The sequence below is a fragment of the Pan paniscus genome, chromosome 6, assembly GCF_029289425.2.
Source record: "Pan paniscus chromosome 6, NHGRI_mPanPan1-v2.0_pri, whole genome shotgun sequence".
Classification (NCBI taxonomy): Eukaryota; Metazoa; Chordata; class Mammalia; order Primates; family Hominidae; genus Pan; species Pan paniscus.
In genome coordinates this window covers 27,137,890-27,159,491 of record NC_073255.2, presented here as the reverse complement: position 1 = coordinate 27,159,491, position 21,602 = coordinate 27,137,890, and the positions used below count along the sequence as shown (strand labels likewise).

Below are 21,602 nucleotides of genomic sequence, written 5' to 3'. Positions count from 1 at the left end.
CACATCTCATTAGTTATTTAACATGTGCATAATATTCTTAGCTTCTTAGTTGGGCGGTAATCTCTTGAGAAAGCAAATACAAAGCTATACAAAACTTCTGCGTTTTTGTATTCCTCATAATTCCCATAGTGGTATTAGGCCTATAATAATACCATTTTATAGTAAGTTTGTTTTGGCTAAAACTCAATTTCAGTGGAAAGTTCACATTTCATATTTTCAAAATCTGGATTCCATTTAGATTTAGAGGAAATTTCAGCACTTAACCACCTTTTATTTGCATCTACCTTCTGTGCAAGCCCATATATTTTACAACTGGCATGTCAGGGTTATTCTGCTGTATCATGGGGTGAGTAATACCCCATCCTCAGGATTCAATTGGTGCATTGTAAAGAGGTTCTTGCTAATTGATTTTGTGAGAACATTTGGCCTGCAAGAGGATTATGTTCCTATGGAGTTACTGTCACAACCTTTGTTATTTTCATGAGTACTTTTGCTAATATAATAACAATGACATTATTGCCCTTTATTCTTCCTAACTTGGTAGATAAATTTGAGCAACTAAAATTGAAAAGTAATTTGTTCTTTTTTTTTTTTCAAAGGTCTCATCAGAAAATTGAAGACTCCGAAGAAAGCAGTGATGAAATTCTTGTGCGTCTAACATCTGCGGTAAGACCATGCAATTTTCCTGCCTAGGGGTGCAGAAATAATGAAGCTGGGGTCCTAGAAGGGAAGTTCTTTGGGTGATGGTGTAGAGAGAGATTTTCCCTGTGGCTGCTCATCATTATGGGAGGTATGAGGCAAGGCAGAGGGAGACAGTGGCTTTGACTTTCTATATGGGGATGGAGCCTCCCTTCATGAGATCATAGATATTTCTGGTGGAAAGTTCCTGCAACCTTTGTGGAGGTGGAGGTGTAGTATCTGATTTTTTAAATACAGTATGCGTTAACCTAGGAAAGTTGTGACCTGCTGCACAAAGGAGAAAAGACTCTTTCATTAGGGAAAAAAAAGAATTACTTCAGCCAAAAAAGGCCAGGTCGCTAGTTTTTAATGTACCATATTGCAACATTTTCATTGTGGTTTTTAAAGCTATTGATTAGACTTTGTAATTGGTTGAAGTAAAGTTCATGGCTTTCTTCATAGGAAAAGCTGACTGTGGTCACTAATCTTTGAGTTTCAGTTTTTGACAGGCTCTAGCAATCCTACATCACCAAACTTGTACCTATTGACTTGGCTGTTTGGAAACTTTTCTAGCCTTCCCCAAAAATTATTTAGTTCTACTTTAACTCCATTATTAAAATGGTAATTGCTGAAAATCATGGTTGATTGGGTTATGTGTAAGGATGAAACTGGTCTGTACAGAGTTTTATACACTAGGTCTTGTCAACTGGGCACAGCTTGAAGATTGAAAGTGTCTTTCCTACTCTTCTGGAATGCAGCTTAGAAAAGTAATTTTTTATTAAATATGTGTGTTCATTTGTTGTCACACTGCTTTAAAGAACTACCTGAGACTGGGTACTTTATAAAGGAAAGAGGATTAGTTGACTTACAGTTCCACATGTTTGGGGAGGCCTCAGGAAACTTACAATCCTGGTGGAAGGGGAACCAGGTACGTCTTGCATGGCAGCAGGAGAGAGAGAGAGAGTGAGAGTGGGTAGGAGGAAGTGTCACACACTTATAAAACCATCAGATCTTGTGAGAACTCACTCACTATCACGAGAACAGCATGGGAAACTGCCCCCGTGATACAATCACTTCCCCCAGGTCTCTCCCTAAACACCTGGGGATTACAATCCAAGATGAGATTTGGGTGGGACTCAAAGCCTAATCATATCAATATGATAATCAATGGTGTAAAAAACATGAAATGGAATCTTGACAGCATATTTTGAAAACATATTTAGAACTTTTCGGTTTAAAATATTGACCACAAAGGAGTGCCTGTGGTATGCAGAATTATAATTAGCCATCTGTTTAAAAAGCATTCACTATGGGCCAGAAACTGTGTTAAACGTTGTGTGTTTGTGTGTACACACACATACATACACATTCTGCTAAGCTGTACTGTACAACAGCACTATGAAGTAGGTGGTATTATGTCTATTTTATAGATACGAAAGCTTACAGAGTTTGAGTAGCTTGCCTAAGGTCATTCAGCAAGAAAGAACAAAACAAGAGTCAGAACTCAGAATTTTTATCTCTAATATTCTCCTACTATGCCTCATTTAAAAATATATAATAAATAATGTAATGTAGTTATTGGGATAGTTTCAGAAGTGATAAAGACATGTATGATTTGGTTCCTATAGCCACACCAAGAAGATAAGACAGATATATTCAGAAGGCTAATATATAAAGGAGTTGGAAATTGTGCACAAAGAAAGGTGGTGAATAAAGAAAGATGGTGAATAAGTAAAGTCATAAATTCAAGACCATAACAGAAAGCTTCACTGCAGACACTGGACTTGAACCACCATTGAAAACAGTCAGGATTTGGAGATGATAATTAGGAGGATGTGTATTCTAGCTGTGGAATTTATTGTGGGCAAGCATAGGAATGAGAAAGTACAATGGAAAAATGTAAGTAGACCCACCAAGTTAGAGAAGAAGGTCCTGGTTAAGAAAAATGAAAGATTTTTTTGAACAACAGATTAATGCGATGAAATAGATGTTCAAGAGTGAAGATAAGTTGAAGATAGGGAGATTGGTTAGAGGCTGATGAAAACCTAGTTTATGGTGGTTTTTGTGGGAACCAAAAGAAAGATGACTTCAAAAAGGAACACAAAGAAATTGATTTTTTTAAGATTGAGACCATCCTGGCTAACACGGTGAAACCCCGTCTCTACTAAAAATACAAAAAATTAGCCGGGCGTGGTGGCGGGCACCTGTAGTCCCAGCTACTCGGGAGGCTGAGGCAGGAGAATGGTGTGAACCTGGGAGGCAGAGCTTGCAGTGAGCTGAGATAGCGCCACTGCAGTCTGGCCTGGGCGAAAGAGCGAGACTCCGTCTCAAAAAAAAAAAAAGAAAAGAAAAGAAATTGATTTTTAAAAAATCAGTATGAGTGGGTAAAGGTGGAGGAGTGAGATAACTGAAGTTCTGAACTCGCATGACTGGGGACATGATGATATTCTTAGGAAGTTGAGTAAATTATGCAGTAAGGTAGGTGATTTGGGGGATATGTTGCATTTGAGGAGATAAGAACAGAAATATGCAGGAAACATCTGGAGACAATAGTCTGAAGCTCAGAGAGCTTCTGGAAGCCAGTCACGGAGAAGTTGCAGATTGAAGACCCGAGTAGAAGATAGAGTCTGGGGAACAGCCATAGGCAGAGGGCAGTAGGGAGACGAGAGGACAGTGAGAGGAAATGGAAATAACTGAATGGTTTATACCATGAAGGTCACATTCAAAAGACCCTCTGAAAAGGAAGGGATGGACAGCAAAGTGTTCACTGTGGATTTAGTTGACATAATCTTGCTGGAAAAATCCCCAGGCTAAAAGACTGAAGAAAATGAGTTAAGATGCTGGAGTGGTATTTAGAAACGAAAATAAACGGCAGAGAGGAAAATTTCATCTCTTCAACTGGTGGGCAATCGGCCTGCAAAATTGAAAATATCCTGTACTGAGATTAAGGGCCTTGATTCTTATTTCTTCCAACAATGTGACCTTGGCCAAGATGAGTGGTTGGACTAGACAGTTGCTAAGTTCCTTCAAGTTCTAAAATTCCATTGTTCATTCTAGAAGCATTTGTTAATGGACAGTGGGACTCAGTCTACCTCTTCATAACATAGTTGTTCCTGTTGACAATGGCATATAAACTTTGTTACCTAGGTGATAGTGTGTGCAGAAAGAGATTTACATACATCACTCAGGGAACAGTTCTCATCTACTGTGACCCCTAATCATGATAAAGGAAAGCAGAAGTGACGTCTGTAATGTAGAGTTGCCAATGTACTCCTTGAGAGTCTGTGTTTTGGGGGTATTGGAATGGGACAGTGGTTTCCAGCAGTACAGTCAACTGTGCCCTCTTGTATGTTCACCATTTTTATTCAAATGTGGGATTTTTGCATGTGACTATCTTAGAAAATTTCTCATTTCTTTAACCCCAGTAGTTTATTTCCTGGTTCCCTCTTAGGTTCATCAGGAGGAAAAGTCCTGTCATCTAAAAATATATTATCTGAAATTTTACTCTGGAAGAGGATACACATGAGTTTTCATATTGAAGGAACATGAGAAGATGGTGCATGTGTAGAAATAAGAATGTCTTTATAATTCAGTCAAATGTAGGGTTGTTAAATGTACATAAACATGAGCAATTAAAATGTTCCAGCCATGTTTCTAGTGGTCTTCAGGAAAGAGCCATCTTTCCAAGTGTCAGACATACAGAAACCTAAACAGTGAAACTCTGTAAGAAGTTTTCAGCTTAAGGAAAAAGGACATGGCTGTAATGGACCCTTTCCATTACATAAAGTCTACAAAAACACTCTAGGAATTATCTGGAAGCAGTGTGACTTTCCGCATTCTAACTTATCACCTTAGCCTCCTTTCTAATATCCTCTGGTGCTACACATTTTGTTAACTTGGAAACCTCTTTTCATCGACTGCAAGTCTCTGTTGCTGTGATAAAGCTGGCAGGCCAAGAAGGGCCTTTGAATGACACAGCTCATCAGTTTCCACCCTTGAAGTTCTGAGCATTGTTTTATTTTTAAACATGAATTCTTCCAGTGTTTGTGACAAATAGAGTATTCAGAATTGATCAGACAAATTTAAAATATTCATATTACAACCCAGGGGTCTGCTTGCTCAAACCTAAAGTAAATATGGGGAAGTTTTATGGTGAATTATGTATTACTTTCAAAGCCACAGTTCTTAAGGATGTAAAGTTAGGAAATCAGCTAAACTTTGAAGCATTTAAAAGATCTGAGAAGTACTTGGGAAGCATCCAAAGACAGGAAATAGAAACATGAACATTCTTAAATAGGAGACAAAAACGTATTCTAGACTTCCATCTCATATTTACTTAAAATCAACAACCAGAACAAAACCTATTAGGTTGTTTCTGTTTTTTAAGGCTAAGTTTTTATGTTGGAAATTGTAGAAATAGAAAAGACAAACATCTCATCTGGGTTTGAATGAAATTTGTGACTTTTGTTCATAGTCTAATTGTCAAACACCTGAGGTGATGTGAGTTAGGCTAAGTTGTGCATTGTTTATATTAGATGCCTATTTGGTAAGATGGGTATGTGGGGTCCTTATAAAGGCACAGGGAGCATGTCATGTGTCCTCTATGCTGCTAGATTCAGTGAAGTCAGCCATCACATGGATGGTGAAAGAGAAGAGAGTCTGAGTGTCTGGAATAAAACATTAACCCGGTGGTGGTGGTGGGGAATTTATGTCTCTCTCTTAAGAGATAAATTAAAATTACAATTTGGGTGTTCAGAATTTAGGAAGAGAGATCCATGGGGTTGAGAAAAACACTTGATACTCTTGGATCATGTAACTGGGCACTCTTACACCCTTGTGTTCCATGTCAGAACTCACCCAGTTTATAACTTTTATCCATTTAGATGTTTCTATTTGTATGGTTCTTCTCTGTCTTCTGGCTCATTTTCTTTGGTTCATCCAACTTTCTTGTGGGATCTCTGCCTTGGATGCATTTAGTGGTGTTTTCTAAATTCCTTTTCATAAGGGCTTTTCATAAGGGCTTCAGGTATCCCTCCTCTGAGAAATACCACTGGACTAAAATCTTACTTGCCAGTCAAGTCCTGTCTCATCTTTCACCTGAAACTTCAGTCATTTTCTTTGAAGGGTGTATCTTTCACAGTACTCTATCTACAGCCTTTCTTCATCCAGAGAGGTTATAAAATGACAAGGATTCCTTTAGTTTGTCCTTCTTGGTGACTCTACAATTTGGATTTGATATATTGGAGAAATTCATCTTTGAACAAGAATTGTTATTTTGGACAGGAATTTGTTGTTCAGTAGCTGAATAACATTGACAGCTTCTTTGATTGGAAACTTTTAAATTCATACTGGTTCAGTAATAGCATGAGGTTTGGGTTTTGATGAATCTTTAAAAAGAGAAGTTTAGAGACTTGTTTAAGAGATTGTGTGCCAAGTCAGCAAGGTCTGGGGGTAATCTTCGTTGAATGAAAGTTGGGGGGATTTGTCATGTTGAATACAGATGGTCCTGACCATGATGGTCTGATGTAACAATTTTTCAACTTTGTGGTGCTATAAAAATGAGACACATTTGGTAGAAACTGTACTTCAAATTTTGAATTTTGATTTTTTCCTAGGCTAGCAATATATGGTAGGATACCCTCTCGAGATGCTGGGCAGCAGCTGTGAGCCGTGGCTCCCGGTCAGCTGCATGGTCACCAGGATAAATGACTGGTACTCCACACGGTGCTCTGTGTTGCCAAATGAGTTAGCCCAGCTGTAGGCTGATGTGAGCGTTCTGAGCATGTTTAAGGCAGGCTAGGCTAAACTAAGATGTTTGGTAGCTTAGGTATATTAAACAAATTTTTGACTTACAATCATTTTAATTTATGATGGGTTTATTGGGATGTAACCCCATCATAAGTCAAGGATCATCTGTATGTGATAAGCACAATTGAGTGATGAATTTCTATCACATTTAGAAATATATTTTTCTAAAAATGCAAAAAAATGGATTTCTATTCACCCTTCTTCCTGGCTATCTGCCTTTTTCTTCCTGGAGAATGCAGAAATGGAGTGTAGGTAATCCCTTCCCTTAGACTATCGCAGCCTGATCAGACATGGCTGTTCAAAGAATAAAAGTTACACCCCCAGTGAATGACAAGCCTTCTTTCTGGCTGCCACAGGATCATGAACATCTTGTTACCTTATATTTCTTATTTCTAGGGAACATAAAATTCCTACTTGGAATCCTTAGGCTGGCTCCAGTCCTTCCGGTGGCTTAAGAGCTACTATATGATTTGGGGAAGGGCCAGGCAGATTGAGTTTTGAGGGAAAGTGTCAAGTGAGACCGGAGAAGACGGATCTAGTTCCAAGGGGCATTAAGGAAGCACCAGTGGAATTGTAGCATATTCTGGTAGCAACTTTTTTCTGTGGTTTATACGGAGCCATAGGACTTGATACTACCTTCTCTTCTTGTGTTTCAATCTGTCCTCATCCAATGGGCCTTGGGCTATGGACTGTCAGTCTCTAGGATCACGTGGAATGCTGGTTAAAGCTCCTTCTGTATCCTTTGGTAGGATCTCAGAGTAACACGTCACAAACCTATACCTGTCAATACCCGAATAGATTGCTGAATAGTGTATTTCTATTGCTTGTCAATAAAAAATTCTTATATGTTCTGTCTATTATGTATCTTCGTCCTGGTAATAGATCCCCAAATACCATAATATACAGGTTTGCACATGCACACACACACACACACACACACACACACACACACAACTTTTTAAAAGTTAATTGCTAAGCCATCATCTCTAATTCCAAAGAAACTATCAAAATCTACCCAGATTGTGTGGTAACTTAATTTTTAACTCTAGCCCTGAGAGTTTGGTTTTGGTAAGCAGGATGATACATACTGGATTGCCTATTGAAATGAAGCAATGCAGGGCAGGGGGAAATTTATCTTTATGTGTTCAGAAAGATGTAAGTGTGCAGAACTCATTTAAGGGTAAAATGCCTCAATGAATCTCTTAGGAATAGGGAAAGAGGATTGTGCGTGTTTGCATACATGTATGTTATGATATTTGAATATCTGTTTCTGAGATGAAAATCACTTTGATATGCAATACCCATGGAAAATATAGACTTTCTATTGACAAGAAATAGAAATATACCATTTGACTCTCAATTAGGATATTGAGAGTCATGGGTTTGTGAAGTGTTAATGTGAAATCTTCTTTGAAAGAAGCCAACGGAGCTTTAAAAGGATGATCCATGAATGTTTCATATTTGGCTTCTTCTTTGTGCATTTCTTTAAAATAGAACTTCTTATAGCTGCTTTAGATGAAATGTAAGTTTTGCATACTTCTGTCAGTGTTATAGCTTTGTATGGTATGCCCATATATAGAGGAGAACCAGGAGGCATATAAAACAGTGAAAATTACTTGAATTTTTTGGTGGTGATGGAATAAGACAAATTTTAAATTAGTTTCTGTTATTTTATATTGTTGTAAAAATTATAATATAATGACATTTTATGTGGATACTGGGTAGAAATAGTGTGAATTCATTTCCTATGTTTGTAAATGTCAAATGAGAAGTCTGACAGTGAAATAACAGTACTGTGGATTATGCTTTGCAGTTTCCTTTTTATTTAGTTGACATTTGTATTATTTAACTTGAATATAAAGACTTTATCATTTTTTTTAAATGCAGATTAGAAAAGTGCCTATAATGAAATGACCCAGAAATAAATTATTATTACTTGCTAGGTTATTTTTCGTGTGCGTGTGTGTGTGTGTGTGTGTGTGTGTGTATTTTTTTACAGAATAATTTTTTTTTTGCAGAAAAACCCTAAATATTTTATTTTGTGTTCTATACTTTTTATTTAATATGTTCTGGGAGCTAAAAGCACTGGCCACAACATATTTAGTGATTCTGTAGTATCCCATTACACAGATTTAAAATCATTTTCTTCTATTTTGAACATTGTGATTTTATTTTCACTCTTTTGCTGTTATGAACAGCTCGGAGATGAACTTCTTTGTGGGGAAACCTTTGAAGAGACTTGTTTGCAGTTGTTAATGCATTATCCTGCATTAACGCATTAGACCAAGTGAGAAATGGGTAAGAGGCTAAGAATGGCTAATATTTGTTAAGTTCTTACCTTGCACAGGCATTTTGATACTTTTTGTCGTACATTGTCACATTTCAGTCTCACATGACAGGGTGTATTACCATTGCATTGGAGAGATGAAGCATTTGAGACAGGCGTTATTAATTAAGAGTCCATATTAAAAATAATATCTATGTGCGTTGAAAACACAGTTTTCCACATTATCATCACTTAAAACATTTTATATTTACTGAATAGATTTTAACAGGTTGGGTAGGGAATGTAATTGTGGAATTCTCACCTAATTTGAAGGATTTTATGAAATGATGCCCATGGAATTATATTAAATAGCATTTTAATTTTTAACCTATTAGAAATTATAAAATAGTGGTAAACATGGCTAAATGATTTAGCAGTTTAGAAGTTTATTCAGACTGGTTATCAGGTTTTGTGATTCCATTGTGTGAATTCAGAGGAAAAAAAATACAGCTTGGTCCATGTGTGCAAGGAGCTTACCATGTAGAGGTGAATAGCTGTAAAGGTTCTCTGTGGTGAATACAAAGTACTGTGGAGGTCAAAGTAAAAAGTCATTGTGCTCAGTTAGGGTTTTAAAATAGGTCCCCTGGAGAGGGGGGAATGGCTTGAATGATACGTTGAATATAAAGGACAGTATGAATGAATAGAAAATATTAATAGCAATCTAATTAGAAAGAATAGCATGAGTGAAAGAGCCAAGATGGGATGTGTTTGAGGAATGGCCATCATTTCTGTTCAGCAGAAGTCTATGATGCATAGAAGGCAGTAATAAAGAATCCGTGTATCCGGTGGGCAGAGCGAAGTGTCTACTAAGGTCTAGAATTGCAGAGGGAGAGGTTAAGATTTTATGTGGTAGACAGAAATAGCCAGTGAGGCTCCTGAGAGGATTGGAATGTGCTATAAGAAGCTTTATGTAGTAACATCTTTGTCAGATGCGTTAGAATAACGAAGGAGAATGAGGTTCGTAAGTTAACCCAGGAAACCCTGTTGGCTATCTTGGTTTCATTGAACTCATCTCAATTCAGCTGAACAGATAGCCACATTGTATCTCCTCACCACATGTTCTGCAGTGTACCTCAGTAATTAAAATGAGGAAGTATTACAGTTAATTGGAATTCTTCAGTTTGAGAACATCATGGTTGGTTTATTTGGAACAAGGATAGAAGGGAAGACGGCTTTAGATATTATCTTCTTCACCAGGTGCAGTGTGGATCACACTTGTAATCCCAGCACTTTGGGTGGCTGAGGTGGGCAGATTACTTGAGCCCAGGAATTTGAGAGCAGCCTGGACAACAAAGTGAGAACCTGTCTCTACAAAAAATACAGAAATTAGCTCGATGAGGTGGCGTGCACCTGTGGTCCCAGCTGCTCAGGAGGCTGAGGTGGGAGGATGGCTTGAGCTCGGAAAGCAGAGGTAGCAGTGAGCTGAGCTCGTACCACTGCTCTCTAACCTGGGTGACAGAGCCAGACCGTGCCTCAAAAGAAAAAGAAAGAAATCATCTTCTCCAATTCCCTTGTATTACGGATAAGAATAGGAAGACCCATGGCAATTAAAAGAATTGCTCAGAGACCCCAGAACCCTATTTGTGTTTAGAGAGCAAGAGAGAAGAAAGGGTCTGTCAGGTAAAAATGTAGACTATAATTTTATTCATGTTTTTCACATTTGCTCTCTCTCCCAATCCTAAGCCAAAGGAGGAAGTTATGGAACCAGTCTTAAAGTCAGAAGTATATTTTCAGGCAATATTCTTTTTTTCTTCTTCACTAAATTTTGAATTTCACACTGCCTAAGATTACCCCAGCATTGGAGATGAGCAGGCACTGCTTCCTCACCTAGATTGTTTAAATGAAATTTAGTTAGGCTGACATTCTAGATGTCAGAGATTAAACTCATACTGCAGCATCAGCTCAGGATGTAAGAGAAACATTCCCAGACATAAAACAAGGAAAAGGGGATAAAGTTAAGAGGGAAAAAAGAAATAAGTGGCTTTTGTACCTATATGTTTCCAGTCTCATTATAAAACCAAGTATATACATATGAATGATTCATTAAATGAACTAGTCTCAACAAGATTAAAGCAGGAAAAAATTTACCCTTTTTTACCAGTTTCCTCGAATAAGTTCTGACTGGTTCATTCCCACTCCTGGGTGAATCTTTATGCAGATCTATAGCTTTTTTCAGCTTTCTCAGAGCAGTCTCTATTTCTTCAGATATTTAAAAGTCCATTTGAGTCCAGTATCAGAGCTTCAATCTTCCATCCACTTCAAAGCATCTCCTTTCCCCCAACCTGAGCCTGGGAAAAGGGCCAGGGTTGGTTTTGTTGACATTTCCCATCATATTTTTCTGTCTTTTCCCTACTTCCTCCTCTGCTTCACTGTGCTGCTTCTGGCTCAGCCAGGGTTTGAGAGGCTAGAGAGAAGAGACGCCATATCAAGAAAGGTCTTTCTTGACTGCTACAGTTACAATCCGGCCTCAGGGTTCTCGTGTGAGAGTTGTAGAAATCTCTTTTTTTTCCTGTATGAGTCCATTGTGTGAATTGGTGGATATTCCTATGTCTAAAGAGCTCTGGATTATAATTCCATGGCCCTGTCATTTCCTCTTCTTCTGAAACTTTAGGACTGTTCCTCCAGCCTCTGGCTTCCTTCTCACAGTTTTCTTCTATTGGGGTCACCCTACCTTTTCGGGAGACCTGTTTCCAAAATGACCTATACCCAACTCTCTACTGGCACATAGGAAGCACGAGGGCATTATTGTCCTGTCAAACCCTGGAAATGGAGGCCATCCCAACACAGCACAGCTTTTTTCTCTTTCTCTGCCTCCATATGCTCCATTTGCCAGCCCTCTTGGACTTTTACAGATGAGAGCAGTCCCTAAACTTTAGGAACAAATGCCAGCCAATTCAAGTGATTAAGACCCCTGTCATTTGACTTGAAGTCTGTACGTATGTATAATATTTATCCTTGTAGCACTCCAGCAACTCCCTGTAAATAAATGGTCTTTGTTGATCCCTCCTGAATAATCTTCAAGTCTCCCTATTAATTCCTTGAAGTGGGTGAAGGGACGAGGGTTGCCGACATGGTTTTACAGAATTTTGCTGCTTCAGGACTAATGGAATCTGTGGGGGTGCACCTAGCTCTATCTTTCGGAGGTCTGAGCACTTTTCACCAATTGTTCTTGACTTTGGGTTTCAGTGAAAATGCTGAGACCACAGGACAAATCTCATTTAATATCCTCTTACCTATAATACTAATATGAAACTATGCATAAGAATATATTATATCTTAGTAGATAACAGAGCAAGTTTTCAAACTTAATAGATCCTATGCCAATCATGAAAAATTAAAACACCATTTTAATTTAATTTGAATTTGGATTAGAAGAAATATCAAGGAATAAAGTTCAACTTTTTAAAAAGCATCTACAGGTAGGAAAGTTCTGTAAGTGGATTAACACTTAATCTACTTAAAACTGTGTATTGAGAGTCAGGACAAACACACGTGGGGTTCTGAGAATTGAATGGGCAAAAGACAGTTTTAAAAATAGATGCTAAAACCTTCCAAAAAACTATTACTAGGCTCTTCTAGTTGTATAACAAAAATTTGCTCTTTAAAACAGAAGAGCCTATGGATTCAGTGGAATATTAGTAGGAGGTTTCAGTGGTTTGTAAAGAGGTTTGAATAGGCTATGTAGCTGGGTAAGGAATTATAAACACATATAAGAGATCTGTGTGCATATATGAACTTAAGTTATTCTAGATTATCTTCACAAAAATTATGGAACTTGAAGAGCTTATCTATGCAGGTTACTACAGGTCAGATACAAAAGGCACTATGCATATAAATTAAGTCAGTGAATACATGGAAAATATTTGGAACAGTGCCCAGGTACATAATAAGTTCTATGGAAGTGTGTGTTTTGTTGTTTTATTATTTTATATTCTGTACTCAGTGTAGAGGATTAAGGCATCTAGTATAGAACTGAAGTAGGTGACCTTTTTATTATTTCTGGCCTGCAGTTCTGTGATACCAATACTTTTCCTAAAATCAACATTATTGGCATGAACCATCTATTGACAATAGATAAAATAATATGGTAAATAAATTTTTATAGCTCATAGCTAATAATTAGCATCATGTTACATGCAGTGAGTGAATTTAGGATTAGCTCTTTGGACACTGGGACTGGGGATGATTTTTCCTCATCTACTTTTATCCATTTTCTGAATTTCAAACATAAACCTACATTACTATAAATTACCCAACAAAAACCACAAAAAAGTGATTTTGTTTAAAAATTAACATAAGTATAAATTATAGATTTTCCAGATTACACACACTGTGTGGTGGTGATGAGATGTAAAAAATCAGAAAAGTTATGGACGTCTTGATAATTAAGGTTAGCTCCACGCAGAAACTGGAATGCAGGCTTTGTCTAGATAAGGGAAAGAAAAGAACATTCTAGATAGATCGTAAGACTTGAGAGACATCTCAAGGGGTGAAAATGGAGGCAAATAAATGAGTTAATTTGAGATGAATTTGGGGCACTGGTTGGGACTTTCGGGTACAACTGGAGAAAGTTGTAAAGGGAAAGAGAGTTTGGTGTAATCTAGTGAAGATTTTATAGCAAGTAAATCATGTTCCAGAGCTAGGCTGTATTAGCAAGTGACTTTAAGGCCCTAACAAGGTGTTGAGGGATTGTTTTTCAGGATCCGTGTCATTCTGTAACGGGTAAAATGGTCCCCCAAACATGAATACCACACTTGGTACCTGCACATATTACATTACAGGGCAAAAGGTGCTTTACAGATATAATTAAGGCTACAGATCTAGATTGTCAGTGTGGACTCTGTCTAATCATATGAGCTTTTAAAATAAAGGAGAGAACTTGCTTTTGTGGGAGTCAAAGCGATATGGCAGAAGTCAAGGTGAAAGAAATTCTGAGCCTAAGAAGGGGTCATCATGTCATTGCTGGCTCTGAGATGTAGGAGCCCATGTGCAAAAACCAGAAAGAGGGCCCTAGGAGCTGTGGGCAGCTTCCGGGTGACAACCAGCAAGGAAACAGGTACCTCAGCCCTACAGACGTAAGAACTGGATTCTGTCAATGACCTGCATGAGCATGGAAGAACATGCTCCCCTAGAGCTTCCAGTTAGGAGTGCAGCCCAGCAGGTACTTTGCTTTGGGCCTTACACGAGGCCTTGTGAGAAGCAGAGAACCCAGTTGAGCCACCCTGTAACTGGACTTTTGACCTATACAAATATGAAATAATAAGCGGATATTAAGCAGTAAAATGGGGATAATTTGCAATGGAAGAGATACTAAACTAATGCACATTTCTTGTTAAATACAAGAATTTGAATTTGGATTTGAATTTGAATTTGAACCCATAATCTCCTGATTCTAATACAGCAGTTCTCTTTTGAATGTCAGAAGCTGCCAGGGCGCAGCTACTTAAGTTGATTGATACCTCTGACGTTTCAAAGTGAATTTTGAAACCTGAAGTCTGTCCTTCATACATTTATAAAGGCTTCAGAATTCTATAGAAATCTAAAAGTTCATTTTTAAAGTAAAGTCTGAAAGTAAAGTCTGAAAAAGCACTTTAAGCACTGTTTACACATTTTCACTGAAATGCTTCAGCCTCTTTTATTCTAGTTGCAATGGGACTGGGCTAGGTAGGTGAAATATAATAAATGGAGGAAATACTGATTGTGAAAGAGTTTATAATTTAGGTGGAAGAAAGGGCTTAAACATATGCAATATTAAAGCAATTAAAGACTGGATATGTCCTTCTGTCATTCAGGTCAACTATATTCTAATAATGTGATGAGGATGATAATAGCTAACACTCAAATAGCACTTACTCTGTGTCGGATCAGTCAGTCCCGATGATTTATACATGTTAATTCGTCTAAATCTCACAACAATCCTATGAGGTAGAGGACTGTGATTCCACCCCACCGTCAGGAAACTACAGCTTCTCTCAAGGTTGGCATAAAATAATTAGAGATTCCCTACTCTTGTTTTAGATTTTTGGATCTCGGGTTCTGAATCTTTTTCTTCTAGGAGGCTTCACTTGTTAGCAGTTTTTATGCGTAGAATTTCTAGCTGGAAACAGTCTTCGCTAATCTGAGTTTATCCCAATATCAGTCTTTGTAATGTAACATCCCTACAAGGTTCTACAGGAATCTGTCCCTACAAATGAGAGATTGCTACCATAGAAGATCCCTAGAATGTCTGGGACTTCACTGTTGATGTAGTTACACAGTTGCTATAGTTTATAATCTTACCTCCAAAGGGCACGATGATTGAGAAAAGATATGTATGGAATGGTGTGTAACATAGAATAAAAGACATAGTAAGGCATGAGTTTAAAAATTATATTATGGCTTTGGAGATGCTTTGTTAAATAAACTATATCATGAAAATCCACCTGAGAATCATTTATGAGCTTTTTGTAGATTGAATAATACACTGGGTCTACCAGAAAACAACAAAAAAAGTAACTTGAGACATAAAAATTAAAATTTTAATTATGTAAACATAATGTTTTATTATTACAACAAAAATTAAAATGTCTAATATAGACTTATTTCTTTAAAATACATTTTATATACAAATTTTTATTTATCAGGAAATTCAGGTAGCTCAGCAGTTAGGGCTTCAGAGAAATTACCAATCAGAGGTTGTAAGAGCAGCTTTGAAAACTGAAGACACAGATACACCTGCTCTTTTGAAAAGATGTTAGTGTCATTAGCCTGTTCTTCTGAGTTCTTGTAAACATCTATAGTTTCTTCTGTTGTTTGTACCATGAAATTCATGAGATTTCCACGACAAGAAATGGTTTCCAACAGTTATTTTTTATCTATTCGTTCAGATTTGTACCACCTCTATTTCTGTCAGGTGGATTAGATGGCCGTAACATCACCAACTGTTCAACTGCAGGCTGACAGATGTCACCAACTCCCAGGTGACATGAACAACCCCCATGGTCTCCAAAGAGAACATGCTTGTTCTCTTTTGGTAGTGGGGTGATTAGGAAATGAGACATTCTTAAAACAAATCTTTAGAACGATCCTTGGGGCACTTCTGATATATACCTTCCCATGTAAAACATCTCTTATTGAATCTCACAAATTCAATAGACCATTTCCACTGTGGACAGTTCTGGGTATTTGAAGTTTCTTATATTGAGCTAAAACATGTCCTTTTGCAACTTCTCTCCATTGGTCTGAATTTCAGCCTCAGACTTTGAAATACTTGACGTTAATGATCATGTTCCCCCTACACCTTCTCAGTAACAACTGTAAACATTTTACTTGTGTTCTTGATCACAAATGTATGTACCAGGAATGGTGCCAGGAGTCAGGTTCATAATGATGAATAAAGAAGTCCATTTCAGCGGGCTTATAAACTAGTTTTGGAGCCCTCCAGCTAAAGAGGAGATTTCATTAGAGTGTGATACATGCTATAATTGAAACAATTATAGAGTGCTATTGGAGTATAAACAGGACTTCACACAGGAGAGGTGAGTGGCACTCAGGAGAAGATGGTACCTAAGTTGGGATCTGAAGGGTAAGTAAGTGACAGCCATACAAGGTGGGGAGGTGGGGAGGCATTCCAGACAGAATATGTGAAAAGACCTGGGGCAAAGAGAGAGCATAGTCCATCCAGGGAATAGCAAATGCCATATTTTAATAAGCTTCGAGCATGGATTTTGGAAGGAGGAATGGAGATAGAGATGATACTGAAGATCCGACCAGAAGAACACTATATATGCAGTATCAGACATTGGACTCTGTCATAGTGTCATGGAGAAATCTTTGAAGAGTTTTTTTGGGAAAAGATATAATATTATAAAATTTATATTTTAGGATGATTTAGTCTGACTGCAGAGTAGAGAATGATGTGGGATGGAGAGAGAAAAATTAGAGACAGAGGCCTGAGTAGGAGACAGTGATGGGCTGAGCTAAATCAGGGATACCTTACTTCCTGGCTTGGACTATGGTGTCTGATGGTGCCATTCATGGAGCAGATTTGTGGAGTGCAGTGGAATTGGTAAAAAAGTGACTTCAGTCTAGGTTCAGTGGCTCACTGCTGTAATCCCAGTACTTTAGGAGGCTGAGGCAGGAGGATTGCTTGAGCCCAGGAGTTTAAGACCAGTCTGGGCAACATAACAAGATGTCATCTCTAAAAATAATTTAAAAATTAGCCAGGCCTGGTGGTGTGTGCCTGTCCTCTCAGGTACTCGGGAGGCTGAGGCAGGAGAATTGCTTGAGCCCTGGTCATGGAGGCTGCAGTGAGCCATGATTGGACCACTGCACTCCAGCCTGGGTGACAGAGTGAGACCCAGTCTCAAAAAAAGAAAAAGTGAATTCACCTTTGGAAATGTTGAGTTTGAGCCATTAAGTGGGACTTTCAGGTCCAGAAGGTAGATGGCTATGGGGATCTAGGGCCCAGGAAGTACGGGCTGGAAATGCAAATATAATTGAAGTCATGTGAGTGAATGGAAAGAGAAGAAGGTCAAGAGGGTTGAGGATAAATCACTAAGGGACATCAAAGTCTTTATAAAAGGCAGAAGAAGGGGAGCCTTTGGAGAAGAGAAGCAGTAGCCAGAGAGGAAGGAGAAAACCTGGAGCATGGGATGCCATGGAATCCCAATGGTTAAGAAAAAGGGAGTGAGTAATAGTCAAGTTGTGCAGAGACGACAAGGTAAATGAGGATGGCTGTGTTCGTCAAGTTGAACTACAGGGAGGTGACTATCTCCTGGTCATTCTCCTGTGGATACTGTCTACTCCTCATGGACCTTAACAAAACCAAATGCAATCCAGATATTGATCTTTCTGGAGTCCATTTTTTTTGTGTGACCTGAATGTCATACCTCTAGTAATGTTCCTAAAAACACTGTTATCCATTCTAAGTAATCCAACTCCCATTAACTCGAAGTATGCTTGTACTCAACTATCAGATCTTTTTAATGTGAACCTCTATCATACTAGGTGTATGTGTAGCAGACTTAATAGACGTTTAAAATCGTAGAAGACTTTATTCCAGTTCATTTTGTTAGTTTCAGATCACTTCTACATATATTAGTCTTTAAATGGCCAGCTATTATCTCAGTTACAATAAAGTTAACATGCATATTTGTTTGCATTAAACAAGTCTATTTAAGTGATTTAAAAATACCCCTGGCCGGGCGCGGTGGCTCACACCTGTAATCCCAGCACTTTGGGAGGCGGAGGCGGGCGGATCACGAGGTCAGGAGATCGAGACCATCCTGGCTAACACGGTGAAACCCCGTCTCTACTAAAAATACAAAAAATTAGCCGAGCATAGTGGTGGGCGCCTGTAGTCCCAGCTACTCAGGAGGCTGAGGCGGGAGAATGGCGTGAACCCGGGAGGCGGAGCTTGCAGTGAGCCGAGATTGCGCCACTGCACTCGAGCCTGGGCGACAGAGCCAGACTCCGTCTCAAAAAAAAAAAAAAAAAAAAAAAAAAACTCCTAAGTGCCTTGAAACAGATGAGTAAGGATAGATACATTTTATCATCACAGCATGCTTAACAAACACCTCTTTGATGTGATAACAGCAGCTACTGGGGAAATAACTATCTGTTAAATAAACTATTTGGTGGAGAACAGTAGTTTCTTGGCTGGGCATGGTGGCTCACGCCTGCAATCCCAGCACTCTGGGAGGCTGAGGTGGGCAGATCAGTTGAGGTCAGGGGTTCAAGATCAGCCTGGACAACATGGTGAAACCCCATCTGTACAAAAACATACAAACAAATTAGCTGGGCATGGTGGCAGGTGCCTGTAGTCCCAGCTACTCAGGAGGCTGAGGTGGGAGGATTGCTTGACCCCAGAAGGCAGAGGTTGCAGTGAGCTGAGATCGTACCACTGCACTCCAGCCTGGGCAACAGAGCGAAACCTTGTCTCAAAAAAATAAGAAAATAAAAAATAAAAGTACAGTTCTTAAGAAGCATATTTATTTATTTTTTCTAGAATTCTTAAAGTCCATACTAGCTTAACATTATATAATGGCTTAAAAGTTGTATATTTTTTGGGAATAAAACATGGAAGAATATTAGATTATGTTTCTTCTTACATTTAGTTTAGGAAACTGAGAAAAATGGGCTCTGTATTTTAAAAACATTTCTATCATGGCATCAAAATTTAAATGTTTCTAAGATTAATAGATTTACTAAAAACCTTTAGGGAATTTGTGAATTGGCAATTCTATTAAAAATTAATTTGTAAGGACAACACTTTGGTAACTAAGACCTTTGCTAATATTGCTCTGTCCTCTCAAAATGAGTTTCCTTGATTTTTTTTTTCTTTTTTTTCCTTCTTTTTTTTTTTTTTGAGACGGAGTCTTGCTCTGTTGCCCAGGCTGAAGTGCAATGGCGTGGTCTCGGCTCACTGCAACCTCCGCCTCCCGGGTTCAAGTGATTCTCCTGCCTAGGCCTCCCGAGTAGTTGAGATTACGGGTGCGCGCACCATACTCGGCTAATTTTTTTGTATTTTTAGTAGAGATGGAGTTTCCTCATGTTGATCAGGCTGGTCTCGAACTCCTGACCTCATGATCTGCCCACCTCGACTTCCCAAAGTGCTGGGATTACAGGCATGAGCCCCTGCGCCCGGCTCGACTTTCCTTGACTTTCTAATTGAGCTTCATACCTTGCTTTCAAGGGCCTCCTCTTCCAGGAAGCCTGCTCATGTCTTCTCAGTTAACCTCTCCCATGGAGAAACTCTCTTGTCACTCAGAGTTTGCTTGAATCTTAGCTTTGATGCAAAACAGGTCTGGGAGCCTTTGGATTTTAAGACCAAAGGCACTATTAAACTGCCAGAGGAAAAAGAAGACAGAATATGTCCAGCAGCTGGACATAAGACTGACTCTGATTCTCACTGAATGTCAAGGCTATTTTGTGAACAGCCATGTTGGTTATCCAAGATAGAAAGCCAAAACATTTCAACATGTTTCTGACTCTAGTTTCTGTTGGGTAACTAGGGGAGAGGGAAAAATTGGGGATATGTTTTATCAGTCCTTTAATCGTCCTCTATTTAGACATTTACAAGGCCAAATATAACTGTCAGCTGCAAGTGTTTTGAATTGCATAGTTGTTTTATATTGAGTAAACTATATTTTAAATTAAACTTGAAGGTTCTTCAAAAGCCTCCTTGCAATTTTCTTTGTACTTGAATAAATCTTGTCTGTCGAACTGCTACTATAGTAAGTGAATCTTATTTGATTGGATTATAGCATAATTTTATATCTAAATACAGTGAAGGCCACGTTCCTTTACAAATGAATTAAATTAGAGGAGGAGAAAGTACAGACTAAAAATTTTCAGTTGAAATGAAGGTTGAAATATGGGGCCTTGGAGAAAGTAAGATACGTGTTGAATAGAGCAGTGATTTCTCACCCTGGATGCAATAGAATCACCTAGGAATCTTGGAAACAACAACGCACACTGATGCCTGGTTCTCTCCCGAGATTCTGATTTAGTTGGGGCCTAAATATCAGTATTTTTTTTAAACCTCTCCAAATGATTCTAATGTGCAGTCAAGTTTGAGAACTGCTGAACTAGATGAAAACTCAAGCTATTTAAAGAAAGCATTTCCTAGTAAGTAGACAAAAAGTAGTGACCAAATAGCAATTGGAAAAGAAGAAACATGAGAAAAAGATGAGGGAGGGAAACTTTAATGTAAAACTAGTAGAGGTTTACAGTCCCTTATTCACAGTCCTACATTAGAAAAACTCTGAAAAACAAAAGTTCTTCATAACTAACTTGGTGGCAAAATCCAACCAAAAACTGAACGTGTTTGGTGGCAAAACTCTAGGCTTTTTCTAGTCTTCCTTTATCCCATTTGATTTCAATAGTAATGCATTTCATGGAAGAAATATTAATGTATCTGACTACAAGTTGCTGCCCCAGACCTCACTGAAGATACCTTTCTGAAATGTGTAAAATTTTGAATTCTGAAATACATCTAGTCCCAGGGAGTTCTGAAAAGGAGTTAAGGATTATAGTAGGGAAGGGTTATGACAGGAAAAGCCAAGCTAATAATTTACTGCTTCTGTCAGATTAAGAACAATGCATTTTTTTCTAATGACCTAGGCAGTGGTTTTGTATCCTCATTGGATAAAAACCATGGCCAGTATCAGAACATGGTTCTACTACATTTGGTACATTTCTCAAGCCTAACCCAACAGTGGCTCTATTTCAGGCATGGTGAGAGGAACTCAGGTCAGCCAAGAACACAGTTAGATTACAGTAGAAAAATCATCATTGTCCTATAAAAGACTCTTCAGCATAACAAATGACTCCAGAATCTACAGATTTGAGACAACGTGTATTTATTATGTTAGTACCGGGTCTGTCTCACAGACTGTGGCAGATGGATGAAATGAGTACTCAGACACAGGTAAGCAGTGTGAGAGCACCTAGGTGACTGCCTGGCTCTAGTGGCCAGAGAGCAGCCCTGAGAAGCTGGAGCTGCTTGCTTTTATTCAGTGCAGGCACAGTGCCAAAAACCTGGAGCCAACACTACCTGTAGGTAATTAACATTCATTGTTCCCCTTTCAGGGAACGTCAGGTGTACATAGATGATCAAAGGTCAGTTCCTGGTCAACACAAGTAAGCAAGCTTGTTTAAGATAAATTCCCCCACATTCTTTTGTACCTACTCCTTGCCCTCTGCCTCAGTTTTATAGAACAGCTGCCTTCACCTATTCTCCCCTGGGGCTCTGCAGAACCTTTCGACCTTTCAGAAGGTTTGTGTCCTTTCCCTATAGTTTTTCCCA

General features: G+C 38.5%; 1 protein-coding gene across 1 annotated transcript in view; it reads left to right on the top strand.

Annotated features, from left to right (window-relative positions):
* Positions 1–21,602, top strand: part of RAPGEF5 (Rap guanine nucleotide exchange factor 5) — a 240,850-nt gene that overhangs the window by 65,988 nt on the left and 153,260 nt on the right. The window contains exon 6 of the mRNA XM_034963787.3: positions 600–666. Coding sequence (XP_034819678.1) covers positions 600–666 — 67 coding nt within the window. The remainder of the gene's footprint in view (positions 1–599; positions 667–21,602) is intronic.